Raw genomic sequence first — 23,309 nt, 5'->3', positions numbered from 1 at the left:
GAAAAAAAGAGTATTAACTGTTTTATATGAGCTTGCAACTGCGAGTAAAAAGTCAGAATTGCGAATTTTTTATCTCACAATTATCTCAATTCTGACAATTCTAAGAAAAAAAATTGTTAGAATTGAAAGATGAAAATTTTGCAGCACTTTTTTCTTGCCATTTCGAGATAAAAAGCCCTAATTAATCTTTTTTTTTATTCAATGGCAGAAACAAGCTTTTATAGAAACTGATATAGGTGATTTCACACAGACATGCAAAACCAAAAACGCCTCTCGGGTGAGAACATTAAAAACGACAGCAGCTGTAGAACGTCACTGGAGAAGCAGAAACACTAAAAACAAAACGACACACGCTAAAACATCAAGTGAAGCCACCAAAAGTGCTAAAACCTTTGTGCTTCTATGAGACCAGGCCAGTGCACCTGATTCCGTCAAAGCAGCTTAACCTAGTAACATTCAACTCGTTTAGTCAGTCTGGACAGAGGACTGGCCATGAAATCATCTGGCTTCTGTAATCTGACATACACTACTGTTTAGAAGTTTGGGGTCTGTAAGATTTTTTTTTTTAAAGAAACGAATACTGCAAGGATGCATTAAACTGATCAAAATGACAGTAAATCATTGATAACGTTATAATTCATAAACAAATATATGCGGTTCTTTTGAACGTTCTGTTAAAAAAATACTGGAAAAAAAAACATTTATAAAAAAATCCACATAAATTTGAAGCAGCACAACGGTTTTCAACATTGATAATCAAATGTTTCTTGAGCAGCAAATAATCCTATCAGAATGATTTCTGAAGGATCGTGTGACACTAAAGACTGGAGTAATGATGCTGAAAATACAGCTTTGATCACAGGAATAAATTACATTTTAAAATATATAATACAGAAAACGCTCATTTTAAAATGGTAATAATATTTAAAAGTATGACTGATTTTACTGTGTTTATTTAATCAAAGAAATGCAGCCTTGGCGGGCAAAAGAGACTTTCAAAAACATAAAATCTTACCATCCCCAAACTTTACATTTACATTTGAATGTTTTATTTAAACATGCACCAGTGAAACATGCACAGTAAGACCAGGAACGCGTTTTAAGAAAGTAAAAATAAAGGGTAAATTTGTATTTCATGTTGACTTGATCTTACATCATTTGTAGACACATTATGATATGAATAACATAATTGGAAATTGCTAGCATATAATACACCGTTGAAAACATAAAATACAGTGACAAGCAGCAACACTTACGAGTCACGCATGCGAGAACACTTACGAGAACACGGTGATGCACAGCACTGCTCGGGATCTAACGTGGTTAACCAGTCTCTGCAGTTCAACAGGTAAAGTGAGCTCGCCGTCTAAACACCGGACACACAGTATTGCCTATTCAAAGTGTTTCGCAGCATTGCAAACCGCTCTGACTTCTGAAATGTTCGGACTAAACCTGAGACGGTCTCACCATTCATAAATCACAGTCATCCGATGTTCCCTCCATTAACAGGAGTAATACATGTGCAAACGTTCCCGTCTGAGGAAAACAGACGGACTTATTTCTCCACCCCGTTGAAGGTTCTGTATGATGGTTCGGAGTCTCTCCGTTTCCTGGTAGAAGAGGAAGTTGTGCCATCCATCTCAAACTCTCCTACAGCACAATTGCATTACATAACACATTACATAATAATTTGATTTGAAACGATGAAGCAGGAATGTTTGCGTTCATGCACAGAAGCAAAATGTATAGCAAGTATAATGCATGCACATTTAGAAAAACTCAACTGGATATATTGAGAATTGCATACGGTGCATAGCATGTAAACGATACATTGACTACCTGGATGCAGTTTTATTTTAGTTTTATTAATAATGTTTGCACTTTATTCATGTTTTCAGTTTTCAAGTTTTTTTAAGTTTACTTTTTACTAAGTTTTTGTCATTTTAGTTTTCTGTTTAAAAAAAATATATGAATAATTGCTATTTAGGTTTCATTTCATTTTTATTTATTGATTTCCAAATTTTAGTGTTTCAACCTAAACTTGTTTCAGTTTATTGCTGAGGCAACATATAATTTTTGTATAGATTAATTTTCAATTATACAGACTTATTTCAGCATTATTTCATGTTTTTAATAGTTTTAGTTAATGATGATAACCCTGCCAGCATGATCTAATACACTTGCCAATAAGCTTGACCTTTTATAATATAGATATTATCTTTATATATATATATATATATATATATATATATATATATATATATATATATATATATATATATATATATATATATATATATATATATAAATAAGATAATATCTAATATACAGTACTCTGTCTGGTATTAAAGGCGTTGCCTCGTCTCAGAACTTATTACCAATGTGTCTTTTGCTTGTTCTCCACAAGAGGTCACAACACTACAGGTTAGACTCGGTCTGGAAGCGGTCATTAACATCACATCCTGGTAATCAACGTGCCGCTGTTCTGCTGCATAGTGAGAATGATTTTGTTTTTACCTTTGCATTCAGACATGCTGTCACACGGATCATTGTAAAAGCTGTCCTCACACTCCGAGAAGCTCTATGGAGGGCAAAACAAAATTATTTTGATGACAAAACTCTTTCACTTTAGCACTGCTTGTATAGCCTACTGTTAACATCAGTTTTTCATTTTACATTTAAAAGCAACAGGGTTTGAGGTCACAACTGATGAAAGCAGGGAAGAAACAATATGAAGAATAATACATGCAATAGTGAAAATTCTGTCACGTCATTCCAAGCATCTAGGACTCAAAATGAGACGTTCTTTCCGAATGAAACTAAAGACAATCACAAAAATACAATGAAATAAGCTAATAAGTGCTTATAAGAAGCAAGTGCCGTTCACACAGAACATGTTATTCCATTCCACTGTGCTGCTTTTCCATTACTTTTTCAATATAAACACGCTAGACAGGTGTTTAACGCTCTTGTGCAGCGTCTCCTACTCATAAAATCAAGATACATTTACTGGAGATGCAAAATTATTTAGGAAAAATATCTTAATTTAAATTTTTGTGACTCAAGTGGTAGATTTTTTTTCTTGTTTTAAGTATAAATTGACTTCAGTTGTATAAAAACAATTGTGTTAAACAAGACCCCAAGACCTTAGACAAGATCTTAAAGACCCCCTGTGGTGAAAATCCAGTTTTTAATGTAGTTTAGGGTGACCAAACAATCATGTTTTCAAGTCCTGTCCTAGCCCAAATATAAAAATGTTCTATCCATACAGAGGGGGCACACTTTAAATGTATTGAAAATAATAAGCAATCTTTGAGTAAACTTCGAGTGTCATTTGAGTATCTCATTGCCAGGCCGAGTGTCCTGGCTTTTGGTAATCAAAATTTGGTCACCCTAATGTAGTTAATATATGTCTATGTGCTGTTTTTAATATGCTTTAAGACAAACCATGTGCAAAGTCATAAGTCAACACTATTGCGGAGTATTTTCTCCTTAAAACTGCAGTTTGAAATCACTCCTGTTCTCGATGTAACAAACACGTCATAAACAATCCAGTCAACGTGTGAGCGGGCTTTAGCATATCATTAACTGCTCTGAAGCAGAGGAGTCTCAAGCCAAGCCAGGTTATCCCGGTATATTTTTCTGTTGATATGAAAAATCGGGTACATTTATACATTATTATGTATATTATGTATATTACAATGTTATGTTATTATGAACTATGTGCCTTTCTCCACTGATGTTCTAGGATGTTTAAAGCGTTTCTGAGGATGCTGATTTTTTAAGGCAGACTGTGATGGCGAACGGGAACATGGTTTGTTAACATTAGCAACACATTAATAGATGTTGTAACAGTCAAGCAAAAGGCTAATCATATTCATTTAGTTATGTGTCAGACATTGTAAAGAGTGATAGCTTTGTGCAGCGTTTACTACAGTAACTTGAGTAAAAGTTGGCCGAGTGGATCTTTGAACTGGTGTGAACTAGAAACGCATGCGGCCATTACCAGAAACCAGTGACTATAGTTTATAAAGTTATACATTTGGATATTCTTACAAAAACCCATCGCTTTGCTTTAGAAGGCTTTATTAACCCACTAGAGTCGTATGGATTTTTAAAAAAATGGATGGATGTACCTTTTAGGGCTTCAAAATCTCATTTACTATTCACTACCATTATAAAGCTTGAGCATGATATATTTTAATACAACTCTGTGTTCGTCTGAAAGAAGAAAGTCATATACACCTAGGATGGCTTGATAATTTTCATTTTGGGGTGAAATAACCCTTTAAGAGCCAGAGTCTGAATGTATGCCTGTGTGCACAAGACGTGAGAGCTTCGGTGAAGAGGAAGATGAAGTCATATGGACTCCTCCACTCCTCTTTTTACCCTTTGCAAGCTTGACAGCCCCTTGGTCACAATATGCTTTATTTGTGCGTCCTTTGTTTTTTTTTTCAGGAACAAGTAAATAAATGACAAAGCCTTGACTCACCTTCTCTCTGGGCCCGTAGTTTTCAGCATACCAGACCATCCCATACAGACACAGGAATGTGATGAAAGCCTTCAGACGAGAGAGAGAGCGAGAGAGCGAGAGAGAGACAGAGAGACAAAGACTCCATCAATTACACATCAGCATCTTTTGTGCTTACACAAAAACACTTCCCGAAAAGACTATTTTCAGGAACTCTCCTCCCACAGATGCCAAAAATAGGCATTTAAGCTGAATGAGTAGAAATCAAACAGTCATACTGATGCTACGAAAAGCTCAAAGTGATGACAAAAAGTGCAGGAACTCACCAAACACAAGAGCCACAAAATCACATAGAGAATTTGCGTCTTGGAAAACAGGTCTTGTCCGAATTTAATGCACGCTAACGCCTCCAGGAAGGCTATTGCCCTGTGGGAAAGAAGACGAGAGCGTTTCTACTAGGCCTTGGTTGCGCAACGTGAAGCTGAAAGGCGTTAGGAGAAGTCTAGATGATCTAACCCAAATGTTTGCGACAAGATAACTTGAACTGCACACAATCTAGGTCACAGTATTATATCTGAGAAAACGCAAATTTCAATAGTGCAGCAAAGCCCACCAAAGCGCTGCAGCGGAACACAAGCATTCATGCGGGTTTGTGGTTAAACGTTTGGCATGCGAGCAAGTTCATCTGAATGAAAAGCATGCGAGCCTTTCACCTCAAACACTGGTGGGACATGCATGAACATCGATGCTCGCTGAACGTGTTACTGATGACAAGCTCCATTACAGTGGATCACATGAGCAGCAGCATCACACTCATGTCATTTTAACTGGTTTAAACTCACCCAAACACCCAGCATTGTGTCCCGACCCGTTTGCACTGCGTGTCCGTGAGGTACGCATAATACTGCCTGTAGAGCGGACCAGAGAAATGCATCGGTGAACATGAATAATCAAAGTCATTCTGGGTCTTACTGCACACAATTCAATAGTGCATGCTTTTCCAAAAGTATTGTTTTAGAAGAGTGATTCCCAGGAAAAAAACATTTACTTTAACAACAACACATTCACATACTCTGATATCACTTAAAGGTCACATGACATCAAGGTAAAGAAATTAAATAATTCCATCTTTTTAGTGCTATTTCGATTATTTTAATAACAAAAAAATAAATGAAATAAAAAACAGCAAAACTTTACATTAGGGTTTTATTAGTTCATTTGGACTAACTATTCAGCATTTATTAATATTAGTTATTGTTAAATTCAACATTAACTAAACCATTAATAAAATTAAAAGTTGCATTTGTTAATATTAATTAATGCATTGTGAACTAACATGAAAAAAAAAATCAATGAATGGCTGGATTTTTACTAACAATGATTATTACAATAACAAATATATTGCTAATTTTTATTTATTGTTAATTAATACATGAACTAATGTTAACAAATGAGACCTTATTGTAAAATTACAAAAAAATCCAATATAAATATTTTTTTTTTAATAAATAATAAAATAATAATAGTAATAAAAATAATTTACAAGTATTCAATTAAAGTTCCAAGAGATACATTTCCATTTCCAATCCACAGTACTTTACTTTGTAAAAGAAAAATCCTAAACAATCAAAGTAGTCACTAAAGATTGGGCCCGAGAGTCATGCGTATGATCAATAAAAATATTTGTATTTGCTGCATTCTCTGCAGCGTTTTAGCAAAAGTATCTATTGTTCTGCTCACCGTGTTTCTGCTACTGACGTTAAAATAACCGCATCATCTGCGGCTCTTAATGTGGTGCTTTACATCTTTAGCCAGCGAGAGAGAAACAATGCGCACGGAGCAGAATGGGCTTAAATGAAGCATGTATGGCTCTAGATAAAAATATTAGAGGAAGTAGCGCTGAAAGATCATAAATGATCCTCTGAAATTCTGTTGTTTTGACGCACTGCTCACTATAAACTGTGAAATGGCAGTTATGTCCCATGGCTCAAATGGAACAAACATACATACATGTTTTATGTATACACGTTATATGATTTAATCAATTATTTTTATTATTTTATATTTATTATTATAATGTTTTCTTGTTTTACTCTAAAATACATCAGACTTTTAAAATGAGTTGGGATTGACATTTAGCTATATATAGTTAAATAAGTTTTATATATTGTTATATATGTACCTACCGTACGGTGGGGGCAGTGATGATACCGATGAACAGAATTCTGCACCAGCTGAGAGCGTGGCATGCTGGGAACACAAAGATGTGCTTCAGGAAGAACGTGTTCAGCTCTGTCAGCTTGATAGAGATAAATAGAGACAGAGATTTCGTAATGTGCCATTGAAAGTCTGATAAAACAAAGTAAACAAAAAAAACATTGTTTGCGCATTACATCCTGCAGTCATTCTGTTTCTAAGGTGCTGTCGTTTCTAACCTGATCTACTACCAGCGGTCGCTTGTTCAAAACAAAGGCTTAGCTTGATGACGTCTTGATTTCGTGGATCTTTTATTCTGCCGCAGACGAACGATTCCGCTTCTTCCGCTCATGTGTGTGTGTGTGGTTACGCAGCGCTGTTTTATCATATTAGATACATTATTTGAGTGTGTTGAAAGTGATGTTATAATGCTACTCTGTGCGTTCGCTCGGCCACTGTTATGAGACACTTGTTCACACTGCAGTAAGAGCTAGATCGATATTAGGCATGGTAAAACGGTACACAGTAAATCATCAAAACCAGATTTAACTGTGTTGAGCTGCATAACAATGATTGGTTTTCTGTGTCTAATAAAGCACATCATATATTAAAGGAATCCCCTGGTGTTGAGACTTGTATGGCTTAATATAACATAAAAGATGTCTCTTACTGAAATATGTAGTAGAAAACCCATGAAAGATTTACGTTATTTAAAAAAAACGATTTTATATTTGGACCATGGGCGGCCCCATTTTGTTTGCGTTTTAGGTTGATGACGTAGAATGGTTGCACTCCTCAATCAGCTGGCGTTACCCGTAGCTATTTTTACCACAACGCAACTCGAAAATTGTTTCAGAGTTAAACAAAACCAATGAATTGCTTTGTAATTGTACTTAAAACACACATGTGCACACAAACTCTCTCTCTCACAGACTCACACACACCCCAACAGATCGGTGCGAACACACACACACACGCACTGCGTGCGCGCATACATAACCCTCAGTCACTATTCCCTGTGTTGATATCTAGACTGTTGATATGCATTAGATTAACTGTAATGCCTAATGTATCCAGCAGAGGGAACTATCTAGGTAGGATGATGGGATAGGGTAACGTGAGGAAGAGAGGCAGGATGTTTTGGTGATGATGCATGGGATTGGTTTGTGCATTAAAGTTTAAGCACAAGCTCGGTGAATTGGGGGTCGATTTCAGATTCAGCCCCTGTCGTGGAGCCTGAGCAGCCCAACATCTCGATTGAGACAGCGCAGTCTGTCAGGTGTGTGTGCCCGGCCGCCGATCTGTTTGTGACTTGTGTAGGTGAGTTTGTGTGCACATGCATGTTTGAGTGTGTTTTAAGTACAATTACAAAGCAATTCAATGGTTTTGTTTAACTCTGAAACAATTTTCGAGTAGCGTTGTGGTAAAAATAGCTACGGGTAACCAGGGGCGGAGCGGGGGGGTGGCTAATGGGGCTTAAGCCCCGAATGTTTTGTCAAAAGCCCCGAATCTTTTAGTTAAAAAAAAAAAAAAAAGTTTCATTTCCTCTCAGTCTTTCAGACTGGAGCGGCAAAAAATTAAACAAAAGCTCCTTTACCGTGTGTGTGGCGGTCGGCAATGCGTCGCACACAAAACCCCCAGCTTGTTCGCCAATGCCAACTGCCAATAAAAACTAACAAAGAAGAATATACATCTTCTTCTTCGTCGTTGTCATCAGGGATTGGCGGGCTTTTGTATTTCACCGGCGTCGTAGTGAACTATAGTTAACATGGACACTACACATTTTTTTTTAAAAGGAACACTAAACCTCACCGGCCAGAGAGAGATTCCGCATCAGACGAAAGTGTTACAGGTTTGTGAATCCGTTGTTGTAACACTTGAGTTACATGACTGTACTGCTGGCTAGCTAGAGTTAACGTTAGGTTTTACTTATTAAGGTGAGACACGACAGGTGAAAACAAAGTCAATTTTGAGATTTTGGGCCAGTTTACTCCCTTAACATGTAAGCTTTCATGTCACAATAAAAAAAAGGCAACATTACACATTTAAGGGTGTTATTTTATTATATTTGGTCGCCGTGCGCCTTTAGATTTCTACCTGAAATCATCCAAAGTTATTCTAACGCGAGCTCCCGTGCCGTCTCCATTCACAGAAACATGTCATGCCTGATATCATTATAAAGCTCTCAATCTCTCACACAGCGCTGTCTAATCCAAATATGGGCATTTCCTTTGTAGAACTAACCAACCGCGAAAGTTTGCAGCCGAAAACAACATCTGATTGGTCATGGATTCTGATGTATCAAATCTGTCAGCTAAGCACAAAGTAAACCAAACTGAACTCTAAAGATTAGTAATGATGTTTACACCAAATTCCAATTTCACCTATGCAGGCTAACTTAAAAATAGTCAGTTAATGGTTGCCTTTTTTATTTGCCAGGGGTTAAAATGAGTTATCCTTAACATGTTTGGTGTTTTGGATTCACTACAGCTGGAGAACAGTTAAATACCAAACAGGTTGTAGGCTCTACTGGGTGAATTGTTTTGTTTTTTTTTCCAGATAGTATATAGATTTTTAGGCATTCTATTATCTCAAACAGCCTGAAAAATAGTGCATTTAGCTGATGTAAATGGAAAAAAATCTCCCCGGGGGAGTATACCCCCGGACCCCCCTAGGTTTGGGCTAAGCCCCGAATGTTTACATTGTCTGGCTCCGCCCCTGCGGGTAACGCCAGCTGATTGAGGAGTGCAACCATTCTACGTCATCAACCTAGAACGCAAACAAGATGGCGCCGCCCATGGTCCAAATATAAAAACGATTTTTTAAATAACGTAGATCTTTCATTTGTTTTCTACTACATATTTCAGTAAGAGACATCGTTTATGTTATATTAAGCCATACAAGTCTCAACACCAGGGGATCCCTTTTAAGTATCTTTTGTGTGTCCATGGTTTCTACAAAATAAAACCAGAAATCGAGGCTAACGCAGGTATGATGTCGGTATGATGTCAATAAAATGGCTTACTTCTGTGGATTTAAACATTCTTAGAAACATTTGAGATAATGCAAATACACGTCAACAAAATATGTAACATCATTCTAGTGGTTTTAAAAATCTTACATCTTTATCTTACCTTTAAAACAGGGCAAAAGATCTAAAAACCATCAAACAAAAGCTACATTTGTAACAAGAATCATAGTGCAGTTCAGATTATGCTTCAGAGATTCACAGGACACCAAACCCAGTCTTCAATTGTCAACTAATTCGGTCACAGTCTCTGAAGTGGAAATGGAGGGTCCGCTCACAGACTCCCCCCTCCGAATTCCCATTTCAAAGACATTTAATTACTATTTAAAGGGCCCTCAATAGGGAGCAAAGAGATCACAACAGGGATTGAAGAGCGTGCTTTCATCACCATGGAAACGAGTCAGCACTTCTAGCCTGATTGTCCATTCTCTCTAGAGAACTCATATGACCCATGTTCATGAGCAAGTTAAACTAGTTATTTTTTATGATGACTATAAAAAAAATCCTAATTCTATTTATTAAATGCTCTATAATACATTTTATATCATGGTGTGCCTGAATACTGATTGGCTGGAAGGGAAGGTGTGTATTAAAACCGTAACTAAATCATTTAAAGCACAGCGAGCCATTGATTATCCCTTACATATTTATCAATATTTCTTATTATGTAATTGATTAATTAAATCCTCAATCTTAAATGCTTTTCACAATGCATTATTCTGAGATTGCTAAACTAATCAGATTTTGAACCAAAATGACATGCATTTTATTTCTCAGCCTTGGCTGATAAAGAGGTAAACAGTCTCTAACCTGCCATATGATCATGAACAGATAGACTCCCGTCACCCTCTGCAGGGAAGACTTGGGGTCGAACCAGCGCACGTACGTCCAGCTGGCAGGCGTGAACTGTAAAACTGCACGCTTGATCTTGCCTGTGGTGCTGTGGATGTCTCTGCGCAGCGGAGGAACACAATTACTCATCATTTCTAGCCACTGTAAATGCTGCAAAATCCAGTAAAAACAAAAAACAAAATCTGATCTCTTACTTGATACTGGCCCAGTGATATGTGCGCATCTCTAAGAAACGGCAGACAGTCATCCCCAGCCAGATGCCTCCTCCGTTACACAGCAAAATATCCAGGATTACTTGATCCCACCAGCACTCCGCAAAATTAGGAAGAAGATGCATGAAGAACAACTGTACGGAGAGATTATATCTGTGTATTATTGTGCACATCTGTACGCTTGCACTCTTCAAGAGACTCTACTCAACATTGATTTCGACAGTGTTTGTCAGTAACATCTTTGATGCAATGCAGTAATATGTATAAAAACACGTATCAAACAACTTAAAAGGATGGAGGACGACGTGAGAAATATTGATAAATTCTCACTTCATCTTGGATGATTTGTGATTCACAATGCATTCTGGGATTGCCAAATTAACTAGGTTTTGAACCAAAGCTCAGTGTTTCCTATACATTTATTTATGTGGCCCAAATAATGAAAGCTTGATAAGGCTTTGTGTCCTTATAAAATCCCAAAAGACTGTAGCTGCGTCCGAAATTGAACAATTCTCTACTATATAGCATGCAAAAAACAGTACGCCAACAGAGTAGAATGTCCGAATTCATAGTATTCGATAAACAGTAGGCGAAACACTACTTAAATTCGCATTTGATGGACACTTTACTATCCCATGAGATCACGGTAGAGGATTTATGAATGGCAGTGAAGTGACACTGGTAGGTCACATGATAACGACAACATGGCGGATGTAGTACATCCAGATTACATTTATACACGTATTCATACTATATAGAACATACTTTTTAAACGGTCGCAAAGTTCGTTCAAATTAAAATCTACTACATACTCAGACAGTACGCGATTTCGGATACAGCATGTCTGTTTGCGCTGCGTACAGAGAAGTGTGTGCGATCAGCGCCTCAGTTCAGTGAATGAAAGAAGTGCACTCCATCTGTGCATGCGCTGAGTTTAACATGCATTTGGGAATGTATTGGGCACCAATTATGCATTGTTATTTACATCTGCATAGCTAAAGGGACAGTTCACTTTGAAATTAAATTTTTATATGTTTTAGCTTACCTCATGGGCATCCGAGATGTAGGAGTATTTGTTTCCCCAGTAGTTTCAATTTTGATCATTTTAGGTCAAACCGTTCTTGTCTGTGCCTCACATAATGCAGATCTATGGTCACCACCTCAAAGAGCCTACACAGAGAAGTCCAAATTAAACAATCCCCCATCGTAAGTACACACTGATGGCCTAAAACACGAAACGAACAGTATTTATATAGTTTTTACCTCTTGTACACCACTACGTCTGACTGATATAAGGGCGTGCGTGCGTTTCCTGTTGTGAAATTCGCACGTTCTGGCTTTAGTCTGCGCAAGCGTGGAAAGCGACGGAAGTGGATCTCTCGCGCGTGTACGTCTCTCATTGTTTACACTGAAATTTGGGAAGTGTTACCTTTCACTGTGAAGATCTAAACATATTTAGACGTACAGGACATCGCAATGGAAGAAGATTTTGATATATTAACAGACAACTGTTTTGTGTAAACAATGAGAGACGTACACGCGCGAAAGATCCACTTCCGGCGCTTTCCGCGCTTGTGCAGACTTAAGCCAGAACGTGCGAATGTCACAACAGGAAACACGCGCGTTCTTGGATCAGTTGGACGTAGTGGTGTACAAGAGGTAAAAACGATATAAATACTGTTCGTTTTCTCACACAAACCGCTCGTTTCGTGTCTTAGGCCATCAGTGTGTACTTACGATGGGGGATTGTTTAATTTGGACTTCTCTGTGTATGCTCTTTGAGGTGGTGACCATAGATCTGCATTATGTGAGGCACAAAATGGTTTGACCTAAAATGATCAAAATTGAAACTACTGGGGAAACAAATACTCCTACATCTTGGATGCCCATAAGGTAAGCTAAAACATATCAAAATTTAATTTCAAAGTGAACTGTCCCTTTAACGATCGATTACCAACTATCGTACTGCAGTTTACTCGATTTGTAATGAAACACTTTTGTAAACAAGTATTCCTCCAAAATAAAAGCTTGAATGAAGTTTCAGTCTAAATAAAAGCTTTTTCAAGTATATAAATTATGGCAGAACTAATTATGAAAGTTTAATTTATTTTTCAGTGTATTTGTTTTACAATATATGGTTATTACGGTCATAGAACTAATATTATAATATATACTATTATTATTATTATCACAGTGTAATGTAGCCTGAGAAACTATATCTAATCACTATAAGAGGGTGGAGTCCCCTTTGAAGTTGTGGTATAAGTCAACCCACAGACTTTTGTGCGCTGTGAACATTAGCTGTGAATCATCATATATTGTCTTTATCAAATTATTGTAATGGAACAAAACTGGATAGCTCTCATTACAGTCAGATGCATGCTACAAGTTAAGCAATGCACCACACTGAATATGGGCTGGAGCTCTTCATTTTGAGCTCTCAAAGTTCACCAAATTAGTGAATTTAACATATTCTCTTACGGAGGCCATGCCCCCGGACCACCCCAGAGGGACTGAGGTCCACCCACCAGAGTTTGACCGAAATCCTGTGGGAAACACTGAAAGCTAAAAGGAGAGCAATAATTGAAGCCAGGCTCTGACATTTCCAAAATCTCATTAGCTGTGAGCCATCATACATTATCTTTTGAAGATAATGTATGATGATTCACATCATCATAAAAGTGTCTAATCACTGCAAACGAGTGGCATGACACAGCAAAACGTAATCACTCGCAATATAAATCAACAAAGACATGACATAAGTTATAAATGAGGGAAATCCAATTGATTTTTTCCCCCCTATATTGCATATTTTCTGTTTGATTTTTTCTGGATTTAATTTTAATAATCAATTTAATTAATAACTGGATTCCATGTTTTAGGATTTAATACAAAATGTTTTATCAAAAACGGTGGTAATCGAATTAATGCATAAAACCTTAAATCTTTTAAAAAGCAACTTAATGTAACAAATCCTTTTATATTTTGGTAGACATAATCAAACCGTCATTAGCTGTGAATCATCATATATAGTCTTCAGCGAATCATCGTGAGGCAACAAAACTGAATAGCTCTCATTATAATCAGATGCATTCTATAAGTTAAGCAATGGACCAAAACAATATGACCAGTAGGAATCCCATGAGTCGCAGACGTTTACCTCGGTGAGCTCCCAAGTGATGCTGATGGTCCAGCACAGGCCGTAGCTGCGGATGAGCAGAGCCTTCATGCCCCAACCCCAGAAATGACTGAAGGCGAAGATGTCAAAGTGGCTGAGGATTCGCTCCCATGTGATCACGTGACAGTTCACCGCATACTCCTGTCAATCATCACAACAACAGACGGACATCAGTGACCGCTTAAATATGCTATTGCGGGTTTAACATGTTTCAACTGAACGTAGTGTATCATTTAGAGATTTGTGACTTATTTTAGTATCATTGTTGATATTTTGAGATTTCACAGTTAATCACAAAGAAAAGGCAAGTAAAACTGAATCAAATGTGAAACAGAATAAGTAGTATTATGGGTTTTTTTGTAAAATGTACTAAACTAATCTGTTTTAATATTTATTTGTAGTGTATATATATATATGTATGAATGTGAGAGAGAGAGAGAGAGAGAGAGAGAGAGAGAGAGAGAGAGATTTAGTATTAATATTAATTTATTATTTAGTGAACTATAATAACCCTGATCTGTTAGCTCTGACAGAAAGGGAATGATTTTGTCCTTTTTTAGAGTTTAATCATAATGGCATCATATTAATTTGTGGGTGAACTACTTCTTTAACAAAAAACAAAAACACAGATGAGATTTCCCTGAACATCACTGACCATGATGTCAGCTTCTCGTTTGGCATAGCGGAGATTGGGATCCAGCCAGTACATGACCGACTTCACCTGCTCCCAGTTCAGGAAGATGATGAAAACGAGGAAGAGGAAGTACAGCACACTCAACCCTGCATGACAACATAAAACATGCACTTCAGAAAACACGATGGTGGAAAATTACATTACCCGACTAATCCAACCACTTAAATATGACCTCAGCTCTGCCCTCATCATTTATTCACATTTAAGAAATCATCTCACAGTGTATGTTTATCATTAAGCTTCATAATTGGCCATCAAGGTCACAAACACATCCGATACACTCACCGAACACTATACGCCATATTGCTGGATGGGGTCTTGTGAATGGTCCTGAAAAGAGATTTATGAATAGAGTTATGAATATGACTGCATGATACTGGAAAAACATGGCATTGCAACATTTTTTCTGCAAAATATATTGTGATGTGGAAACAATACAGGACTTGAATAACTATATTTGGAAATAATGAATAATTCTAGATCAGGTTGGGTGATTTTGTTAGGGAGTTCAACTGTATTTAAAAAAAAAAATGTAAAGGTAGAAAACACTTTTAGGGCTGAAAAACGTATTAAAAGCTACAAACCTAGCTGTAAACCCAGCCTGATCTGCCGCTGATTTGATTTCACCCGGCAACTCAGTCTGGAAACCTGTACATTCATTTCTACTGCTTCTGTTACACTTGGCTTATCCACCTGTCGCGCTATTGGCGGGTTTAACACGATGACGGTAGAGAAACGATCATAGACATTAAAAGAAATGGACAAAGCGATCCCATAGACTTCAATGGCGAAAAATGAAGTCAATTAGAAGCACTCACTTCCTGATGGCTGAGCGAACTGCGCAGGCTCAGACTGAGCTTGAGGACGTAGATGTGACGTGTGCAACCTGTCTGACAGCTGTAGGTCTTCTAGTAGTTGTGGAAAGTGAAATCTGAATCACGTTGTTTAAGTGTTTTGTCCCGTTGCTTTTGGCTCTCTATGGGCTTCTCCCCATTCTTCTCCCTTGACATTATGTCTCCACGTCCCCCGACTGCCTCATAGACAGTAAAAGATTGCTTCTGAGCGTCTCCTCCTGTCTATACGGTAATTTCTCTACTAGTTATGACGCAATCGTTAGCCTATTTTTTTTACAAAAGCAGCTTCTACGGGGCGATAGTGTAAAATACAAGGTTAAGCAAGGTCTTTAGAAATAAACAATGGACAAATTGAGTCTTTAAATGCCTCAGATGTAAAGTTATTCACTGTCAAGGTGACGCAAAAATGAATGGGAGTCAGTGGGATTCAGCAGGTGGTGGCTTGGTTACCGATGGCCGCCCCTGTGGGTGGAACGCTTTCCGAGTGCTAGATTACCCCTTTGGAAATGATAGGACTAGTTGCCCGTTGATCACGCCTCTTGTGGTCTGATTGGTTGAAGGACTATCCAATTGCATACAGTTATTCGAATAATGCTCGTTGATCACGCCTCTTGTGCAGTAGAAAATACTCCCCAGACCAATGTTCAATATAAACTGAGCTTGGTCTGGTGATAGCCAGACAAGTTCTTCTAATTATTTGTGTAAAAACAATGGTTCAAAGTAAATCCTACACTATTATTATTATTTTTTTTCTTTCCACTTGAGTTTTCATTTGTCACATTCCTAGCCTGATTGCCAGCAGAACTTATCCCCGCCCACAACATTTGAAAAAGTTCGGTCTGGACTTGACCTGTTGTGGAGCAAATATGCTTGAACCAGAGATGTTCGGGCCAATCAAATTGTCAGGGCGGGTTTTATACGATGATGGACAGATGATCAACAGTAACGTAATCATCCACGTCATCAAAGAGCGATTGGGTTGAATTCATTCTAATCCTAAACGGAGAACTTGTTCGTATATGCATTCCTTCACTATTTCTCTCAAAAATGATGATCGTGTTGGCAAGTACTCCTTACCAGTGTATCCTTATTCTTTTTACAACACCGGCAAAGATCGTTTACACTAATCTTCTTCTTCTACCTCTTCCAGGATTGGATTCTGTTGACCACTATGCGTCGCTAAACATACGTCACTTACTCCATTGCTCTGATTGGTTGTAGGTTTATCCAATTGAGTGCAGAGGCATTTTCTTTAATGGTTCAGTTGAAACACCCCATAATCAAAGCCCAATGGAGCCATATCACACTCATATTCTGACTAGAATCTGAGTATGACGACATTAGGCTAGCACATTCCTACTGTTTTTGAACAATTCAATGACTAAAATAATTCAATGACCAATTCAATGACTAAATTATAATAATGATTTTATTGTGATTATTCTTAAATAAAAATATTAAAGAAAATATAGTAGTAATACTATTTTACAGTACAACAAAAAATATGTATTAAAAATAATTTTAATCTAGTATAAAATTACAATACTAATACTTCTTCATTTGATTTTAATTTGTATAATTTCTTCTTTTTCAAAACGTAACCTATCAACGTTTTATGTTCATAGGTTGCCAGCAATTGATTGCCGGTTTCAGAGTTAAAGGAACACTCCACTTTTTTTTTGAAAAAAGGCTAATTTTCCAAGTCCCTTAGAGTTAAACAGTTGAGTTTTACCGTTTTTTGAATCCATTCAGCCGATCTCTGTATCTGACTGTAGCACTTTTAGCATAGCTTAGCATACATCATTTCCCATCCGGCACTTCAACACGTGACAGCAGTAAGCAGGCTTCTCATTGGTTAACGCGGCGCGAATATCCGCCAAAGTTCAAATTTTTCAACTTGAGCGATTCGCGCGAATCACGCGTTTAAAACGCTCAATTCGAGTGATCCTTGCCGCCTCATTCGCGCGAATTGCGCTATTCGCGCCACCTCATTCGCGCGAATCGCGCCGCAGAATGCCTATTCGCGTCTCTGCATTGACTTAACATGTAAATGAATCAATCGCAACCTGCACGATCACACTAAGGCATATTGCGATATCAATTTATTTCAATATATCATGCAGCCTTAGTTATGAACCTGAACAGAACCATGTGATCATGATCATAAAACACTTTTGACCAAAACCCTTGAGCTCTCAGATACCAGCCCGAGTTCAAGACTCTTACCGTTTGGGAAGGCAAGAACACTGATGACCAAGAAAAACGAGATGACCAGGATGAGACCCACCCACAGGTTATTGTCATGGTTTCCATCATCTCTGCAAAGGAAACATGTGGTCATACACTCAAACACACCAGCACAAACAGAGGATTTTACAGTTCACCATACACACTAAAAAAGCAGTAAATGCATGCAGTCAGACCTGTCATGCAACTCAATGTCATTTTATTGAAAAAAATAGTTATTTCCATTGACAATGTTCTCCTTAGCTGGAACTGACAAGAAGAACTACCACTTCTGTTTTTGCTAAATATATTCCATGTATTCTGACTGTGCTCAGTTGCAACAAATCCCTCACTGTCATGATGAAAGCAGCCACACGTCTTTACTTCTGTATTATGACATCCTGTATATTTATGTTATGTGTAATGGATTATCGGGGACTTGGTTCTGTCCGTCGTTTGTAGATTGGATGTTGAGATGCCAAAAAAGGAGGTAGATCTGAATGTAAGATTGCAGGGGCGGAGTTTAAGCGAACTTAACGATTGGATTTATTCATCTCTTTGTAACTGGATTGTGAAAAGTGAGCATTGTATACTACACTGGAATGGAGTCAGATGTGCATGTAACTGGCTGAACTGCAGTGCGGAAAAGACCCATTAAGACAAGTCATTGCACCCGGCAGTAGGGCTGTAACGATTTGACCAAAAATAAAAAGCTTGATTAATTGAACATTACCTCGATTACGATTAATGAACAACATTTTTTTTTTTTTTTTGCTTTCCATTTTTTTGCCCTCATAAGGTTGAGTAAGTTCCTGATAAGGTTTTTACTGTAAATATTTTCTACTAATAAAGGTGGAATTTGTTTTTCTAATGAAAAATTGCATTTCTTTGTGATTTTAAAATACTTAAAGGAAACGTTTCACTTTCAGCAGTTATTGTCTATGGGGCAGATTTCTGCGTGTTGCATCATCAGATACAGATAAATTAACACACTAGGCCCACATTACAAATTTTATTTATATGCATTAATGAGAGTGTGATTGTGTGTGTGAATTACTCATACCGTCTCTATTCATTATGAAGCTGTGGTTTGTACTTCAGAGGTATTAAAATATATGCCTATAATGGTTGAGTTTCTAAGCTACTTTAGTGACTTTACTTCAGTTACAGGACAGCGTTGACACTTCGTTTCTGCGCTCCTCTCAGCGCAATCTTCATGTGATGTGTGAGCTTCTGTCTGAGTGTTCGTTTGTAACAATATATCAGGAGTTAGTTCAACATTATACACATCTGATGGTCTAAACTAAGAAAGTGAAAGCGGTCTGGTTTCTGGCTTGTGCTGTGTGTGGTAGTGCATATAGGCTATAAGAACGGCAATTAACTTACCTGTATAAAGGGTAAAACATGCAGTTACTATAGTGATTCTGGGCATCAATAAACAAAGATAACTCCATTTGCATCTCTCTGTGTGCCTGCAAACAGCACTTGATGTGACTGACAGGGCGGAGTCACGTGACTAAAACCGAAATAACCGAAATTGGAAAAATAAGTCGGTCAGAGGTTCTGAATTTCAGTTTAGATTATTTTTCGATTAATCGTACAGCCCTACTCGGCGGTAGGGGTGTCAAAATTAATAATTTCTTCGATGCATCGCGATGCAGACATCGGTTCAGTAATAGACCATAACCGATTATAATGTCACGTGCGTGCTTTGTCGCGGTAGCATACAGGAAGAGGAAGGTGAGTGCGAGTAATTAAAAATGCTCCAACTAATTTGGAACCAGACATCTGGGCACATTTCAGCTTTAATAAACAACCTGATAAGCCCGACCCGGAGAACACACGCGCTGTGTGTAAATCAAAGCTGTGATTTATCTATGATTGTACTTTTTAAGTCATAATTTTTTTTTTCATAATTTAATGGAGTTCATGTCACGTCAAAACAGATGAGCTGCATTTTATTGATCATAAGATACTTTCAAATTCAAAGACTGCAATGAGCGAGCACGGACACAGCACTGGTGAGATCATTCAGTTTCTTTACTTTTTATGAAGATGATTGTATGTTAAGCACAGTTTAATTTGCAGTTGTTTATGCGTTGGCTTGATGAAGCGATAACAGTCAGTGGGAATGCGTGCTGCAGTTGCGCTATCATATCGGGCTATAACATGACATAACCTATAACACACTCTCACTCGTTTATTTTTTTTACCACTGTTGAGATGAGTAAAATTTACATATGTGGTTTAACAACCATTTAGTTTTGACTGTAAAGAGACCCTGACCACTCAGAAGTATTTTGTGTATTTGTTATGAATGGTCCAGTTGTCTTCTGTGCCCAGACTTGAGTTTTGTTTGATACATGAGGATGCAGTGAACTGCCAATGCATCGTGATATAGAACTGAAACTGAATCGATGACATGATAATCGTAATCGAACCGAACCGTGAGACCAGTGTAGGTTCACACCCCTACTCGGTGGCCATCTTTGAAACGCCTCTCGGGCGTCCAAGTGCAGCTCCTATTTCTTAAAATGGGGTAACGTCACGCCACTGCCCGTTTCCATAACAACCGGGGCAGCTGCATCGATTAGTTGTTTTATTTAGAAGGCGGGACTTATTCACCATATTTATTCACCATCTTCTTGTTACTAGTGGGAAGTTCGGATCATTTTACTGACTCGGATCTTTGAGTCTCGTTCAGCAAAATGAACAAATCTTTTTTCGAGTCATTTCGAGTCATTTCGTTCATTTCACCAAAATGACATGTTAAATAGCCCAACACATCTAGTACTTATGAAAATGTTGATTACATTTTAAAACTACATAAAAATAAACTATAGGGTACTGCAACCAAAGCCAAATTATAAGAAACTGAAATGTTTAATTAATTGATTAGTTGTTGGGTCAGGCTATTGCAGTCTAACTCTGTTAGTTCACCTCACCTCCTGATCCAAAACATTCTTTCTCTTGCAACTTCATATTTATCACGTTTGTTCTCCGCCTCTCGTGAATTCGAGCTCTTCAAGACATTAGCTGTCGACTCGTCTGTGTCTGACTCTGATCAGATCTGGGGGCTGGGCCGCCCGGACCGTGCGTGACACAGGTCCGGAAACAAAAATGATTTGTTCTTACGAGTCTTTCGGGTTTGAGTCTTTCGTTCTTCCTAGTCCCATAGAGTCTATGCTTTCAATAACGGAAACAGAAAAGATTAGTTCTTTTGATCGAGTCTCGGGTTTGAGTCGTTCGTTCTTTTGTCACGTGACTTGTCACCGTATAGAACACAAGTTCACAACCTTTATTTGGTATGGGTTGTGAACTAGTGTTGCTCTGCCCTGATGAAGACCAATTTGGGTCGAAACATGTTGGCTCTTGTATTTTAAAATGATTTAAGCCATACCAAATAAAGGCTTTTTAATTATTTCCTTATCCTTCACTTAACTGAGTGCCTTGGACCTGCCTTTTTTGCCATTCGTCTTTTCCCTTTCCCAAGAGCACCGATTACAGACTATTTAAACTCCACCAGAGCGCCGGGTTGAATCTGTTACAGTTCACTAGTTCACAACCTTTTTAGTAAAAAGCACGTAGTTATTATTTTTTTTTTTATACTATTCTCAGTTAATATCAGACATATACAAATATGGGAAATATATTGACTATTCAAGTCTAACATCACAAATTCAATTAGACTAATTTTGAATCAACTGTGTGTGTGTGTGTGTGTGTGTGTGTGTATATATATATATACATATATATACACACACACAGCATGGGACTGACAGCAAGAACGAAAGACTCAAACCCGAGACTCAAAAGAACTAATCATTCGGAGATTCAGAGCTGATTCAGAGGCCATATGTTGCGTAATGCGCATGCGCGGTCAACACAAAATGAACGAATCACTATCTGAGACAACTCGGTAGTCCCGAGTCATAATAAAGATTCGTTCAAAATGAACGAATCGTTCATGAACGACACATCACTACTTCCTGTGTGGCCTTAAATACATCATAGATCAATAAATACAAATGCACAGGCAAATCGTTATGTTAAAGACCAGTAATATGCATTAAGACAATATAAAGGCCAAAAAAACCTTTAAAGTTAATTGACAATTCTTTTCTTTTTTGTGGAATTTTGCAGTATTTATTATAAACTATTTATCTGAGCACATTATTATTGTCTTTTTTTTTATTCATGTGCCTCATATTCTTTAATCAGAATAACTCCCTCTCCCGTCTCTGATGATGAATTTACTGCCCCAAGGGCGGGGCAACGTGTCACTCACATGGGATCAACCAATAGCACACCACAATGATTCTGATGGACAAAATCAAGCCCCGCCCTACTTTTTGTGGTTTTTGTTCCAGAAGCCGGATATACGTCTCAATAGGGAAGAAAAGACGTTCGCAATGTCCATTTCAAGTCAAGCCTTTAAATGCCCTGCGGACACAAGTATTTTAATACGAATATAGCCTCTTGTTTACATCACAGACATTAACCATGACTTGCTACTTGCTTATAGAAAATGGTGGTTTTAGGGAGGTGGACACTGTCACTTCATTGAACAAAATAAAAAAGTCCCGAGTGCAGGATGACGTCATCAATATTTCCGACCGTTTTCCCGGAAGTGAAATGCGCACTTTGTAATAAGATCGTTTTGTCGACGTTCTAAACACACACGCACGTAGGTGACCTCAAAACAACACGCATGCACCAAAAGACACAAAAGACAGACTTCAATTTGAAATGACGTGTTGCTATAGTAACTCTTTTTTTGTGGCTTTAGGGTTGTGCGTCACTCACCGCGTAAACGCGAAGTACATGAGGCTGAGCACGGTGCATGTCAGCAGGGTGATGGTGTGCGGCTTGTAGAAGAACTCGATGGTGATGTCCTCCACCTGCTGTTCGTTGATCATGCGGAAATGCATTCTGTAATTCACATCATCTTTACTGAGAGTCCGACAGCCGAACGTTGAAGCCATGCACGTGAGATCAGCAGATCGGCGTGTTGTCTCTCTGTCCCGGATTCACCTTTGATTACCGTGATGTTAGCAGCTCTCTCTCTCCCTCTCTGGCGTCTGCTGCACGAGTGCAACCCGGATGACGGCCATGCATGTGTGCTCTCCGGCCCTGCGCGCGGCAAATGCATGTACACAATCAGCTGCTCAGAGAGAGCAATGTAATGCATGCACGAAGCAGAAAGATGGCAGACTCATAGGGTGAAAACAGAAAAATCCGTGTATTTTCATTGGTGTGCATGCGGTGCCAGTCGTACAGCCGCTATGGCAAGCCGCATGGGCCAAAATGCATTGCTCTTCGAGCTTGTCACGCGCTCAAGGTCACTCTGTGTTGAGTGTCACACATATGTGTGTTTTGCATTTGCACGGCAGTATTGGAAAACGTGGCGTTGTGTTTTTCATAAGTTATATACAGGGGCACAAAACAAAAAGATACCTTAAAGAATTAAAAGTAAAATTTTAGATTTTGAACTGTAATGCTATGTTGAGTCAATTATGTATAAACCCAACCGGTTAAAAAAAAAGGTAAGAAAGCTAAGTGAAAATAGCATATTTTATTACCGATAGCCCTTACAAG

The 23,309-nt window shown here is 38.1% G+C and overlaps 1 protein-coding gene across 2 annotated transcripts; it reads right to left on the bottom strand.

The window, feature by feature from the left end:
* Positions 1-1,282: 1,282 nt before the first annotated feature.
* On the bottom strand, positions 1,283-23,140 carry ptdss1a (phosphatidylserine synthase 1a). Of its 2 annotated transcripts, XR_010906370.1 has the most exons (14): positions 22,518-23,140; positions 17,712-17,803; positions 14,917-14,961; positions 14,593-14,717; positions 13,920-14,078; positions 10,742-10,893; positions 10,506-10,647; positions 6,658-6,770; positions 5,314-5,379; positions 4,798-4,897; positions 4,493-4,561; positions 2,518-2,581; positions 1,468-1,650; positions 1,283-1,366 (listed from the first exon to the last, which is right to left on the bottom strand). XR_010906370.1 is itself a non-coding variant. In XM_067447883.1 (13 exons), exons 1-13 carry the CDS (start codon positions 22,694-22,696, stop codon positions 1,556-1,558), a joined length of 1,401 nt encoding a protein of 466 aa, XP_067303984.1. In that variant the 5' UTR covers positions 22,697-23,139; the 3' UTR covers positions 1,289-1,555. The 2 variants fall into 2 exon arrangements, 1 of the variants encoding a protein (XP_067303984.1); XM_067447883.1 differs by having other exon boundaries at positions 1,289-1,650; positions 22,518-23,139.
* Between the last annotated feature and the right edge of the window lie 169 nt (positions 23,141-23,309).

Source organism: Pseudorasbora parva, chromosome 7, assembly GCF_024679245.1.
Source record: "Pseudorasbora parva isolate DD20220531a chromosome 7, ASM2467924v1, whole genome shotgun sequence".
In the NCBI taxonomy this organism is placed as follows: domain Eukaryota; kingdom Metazoa; phylum Chordata; class Actinopteri; order Cypriniformes; family Gobionidae; genus Pseudorasbora; species Pseudorasbora parva.
The sequence above is the reverse complement of the archived record's forward strand: the minus strand, read 5'-3'. Positions and strand labels throughout refer to the sequence as shown.

What these genes read in the sequence shown, in the direction of transcription:
- ptdss1a (XM_067447883.1), bottom strand. Translation starts at nt 22,696, where the DNA reads ATGGCTTCAACGTTCGGCTGTCGGACTCTCAGTAAAGATGATGTGAAT. An exon ending in ATGTACTTCGCGTTTACGCG is followed by an intron (nt 17,804 to 22,517) that starts GTGAGTGACGCA and finishes TTTCCTTTGCAG; the next exon opens with AGATGATGGAAACCATGACA. An exon ending in TGTTCTTGCCTTCCCAAACG is followed by an intron (nt 14,962 to 17,711) that starts GTAAGAGTCTTG and finishes ATCTCTTTTCAG; the next exon opens with GACCATTCACAAGACCCCAT.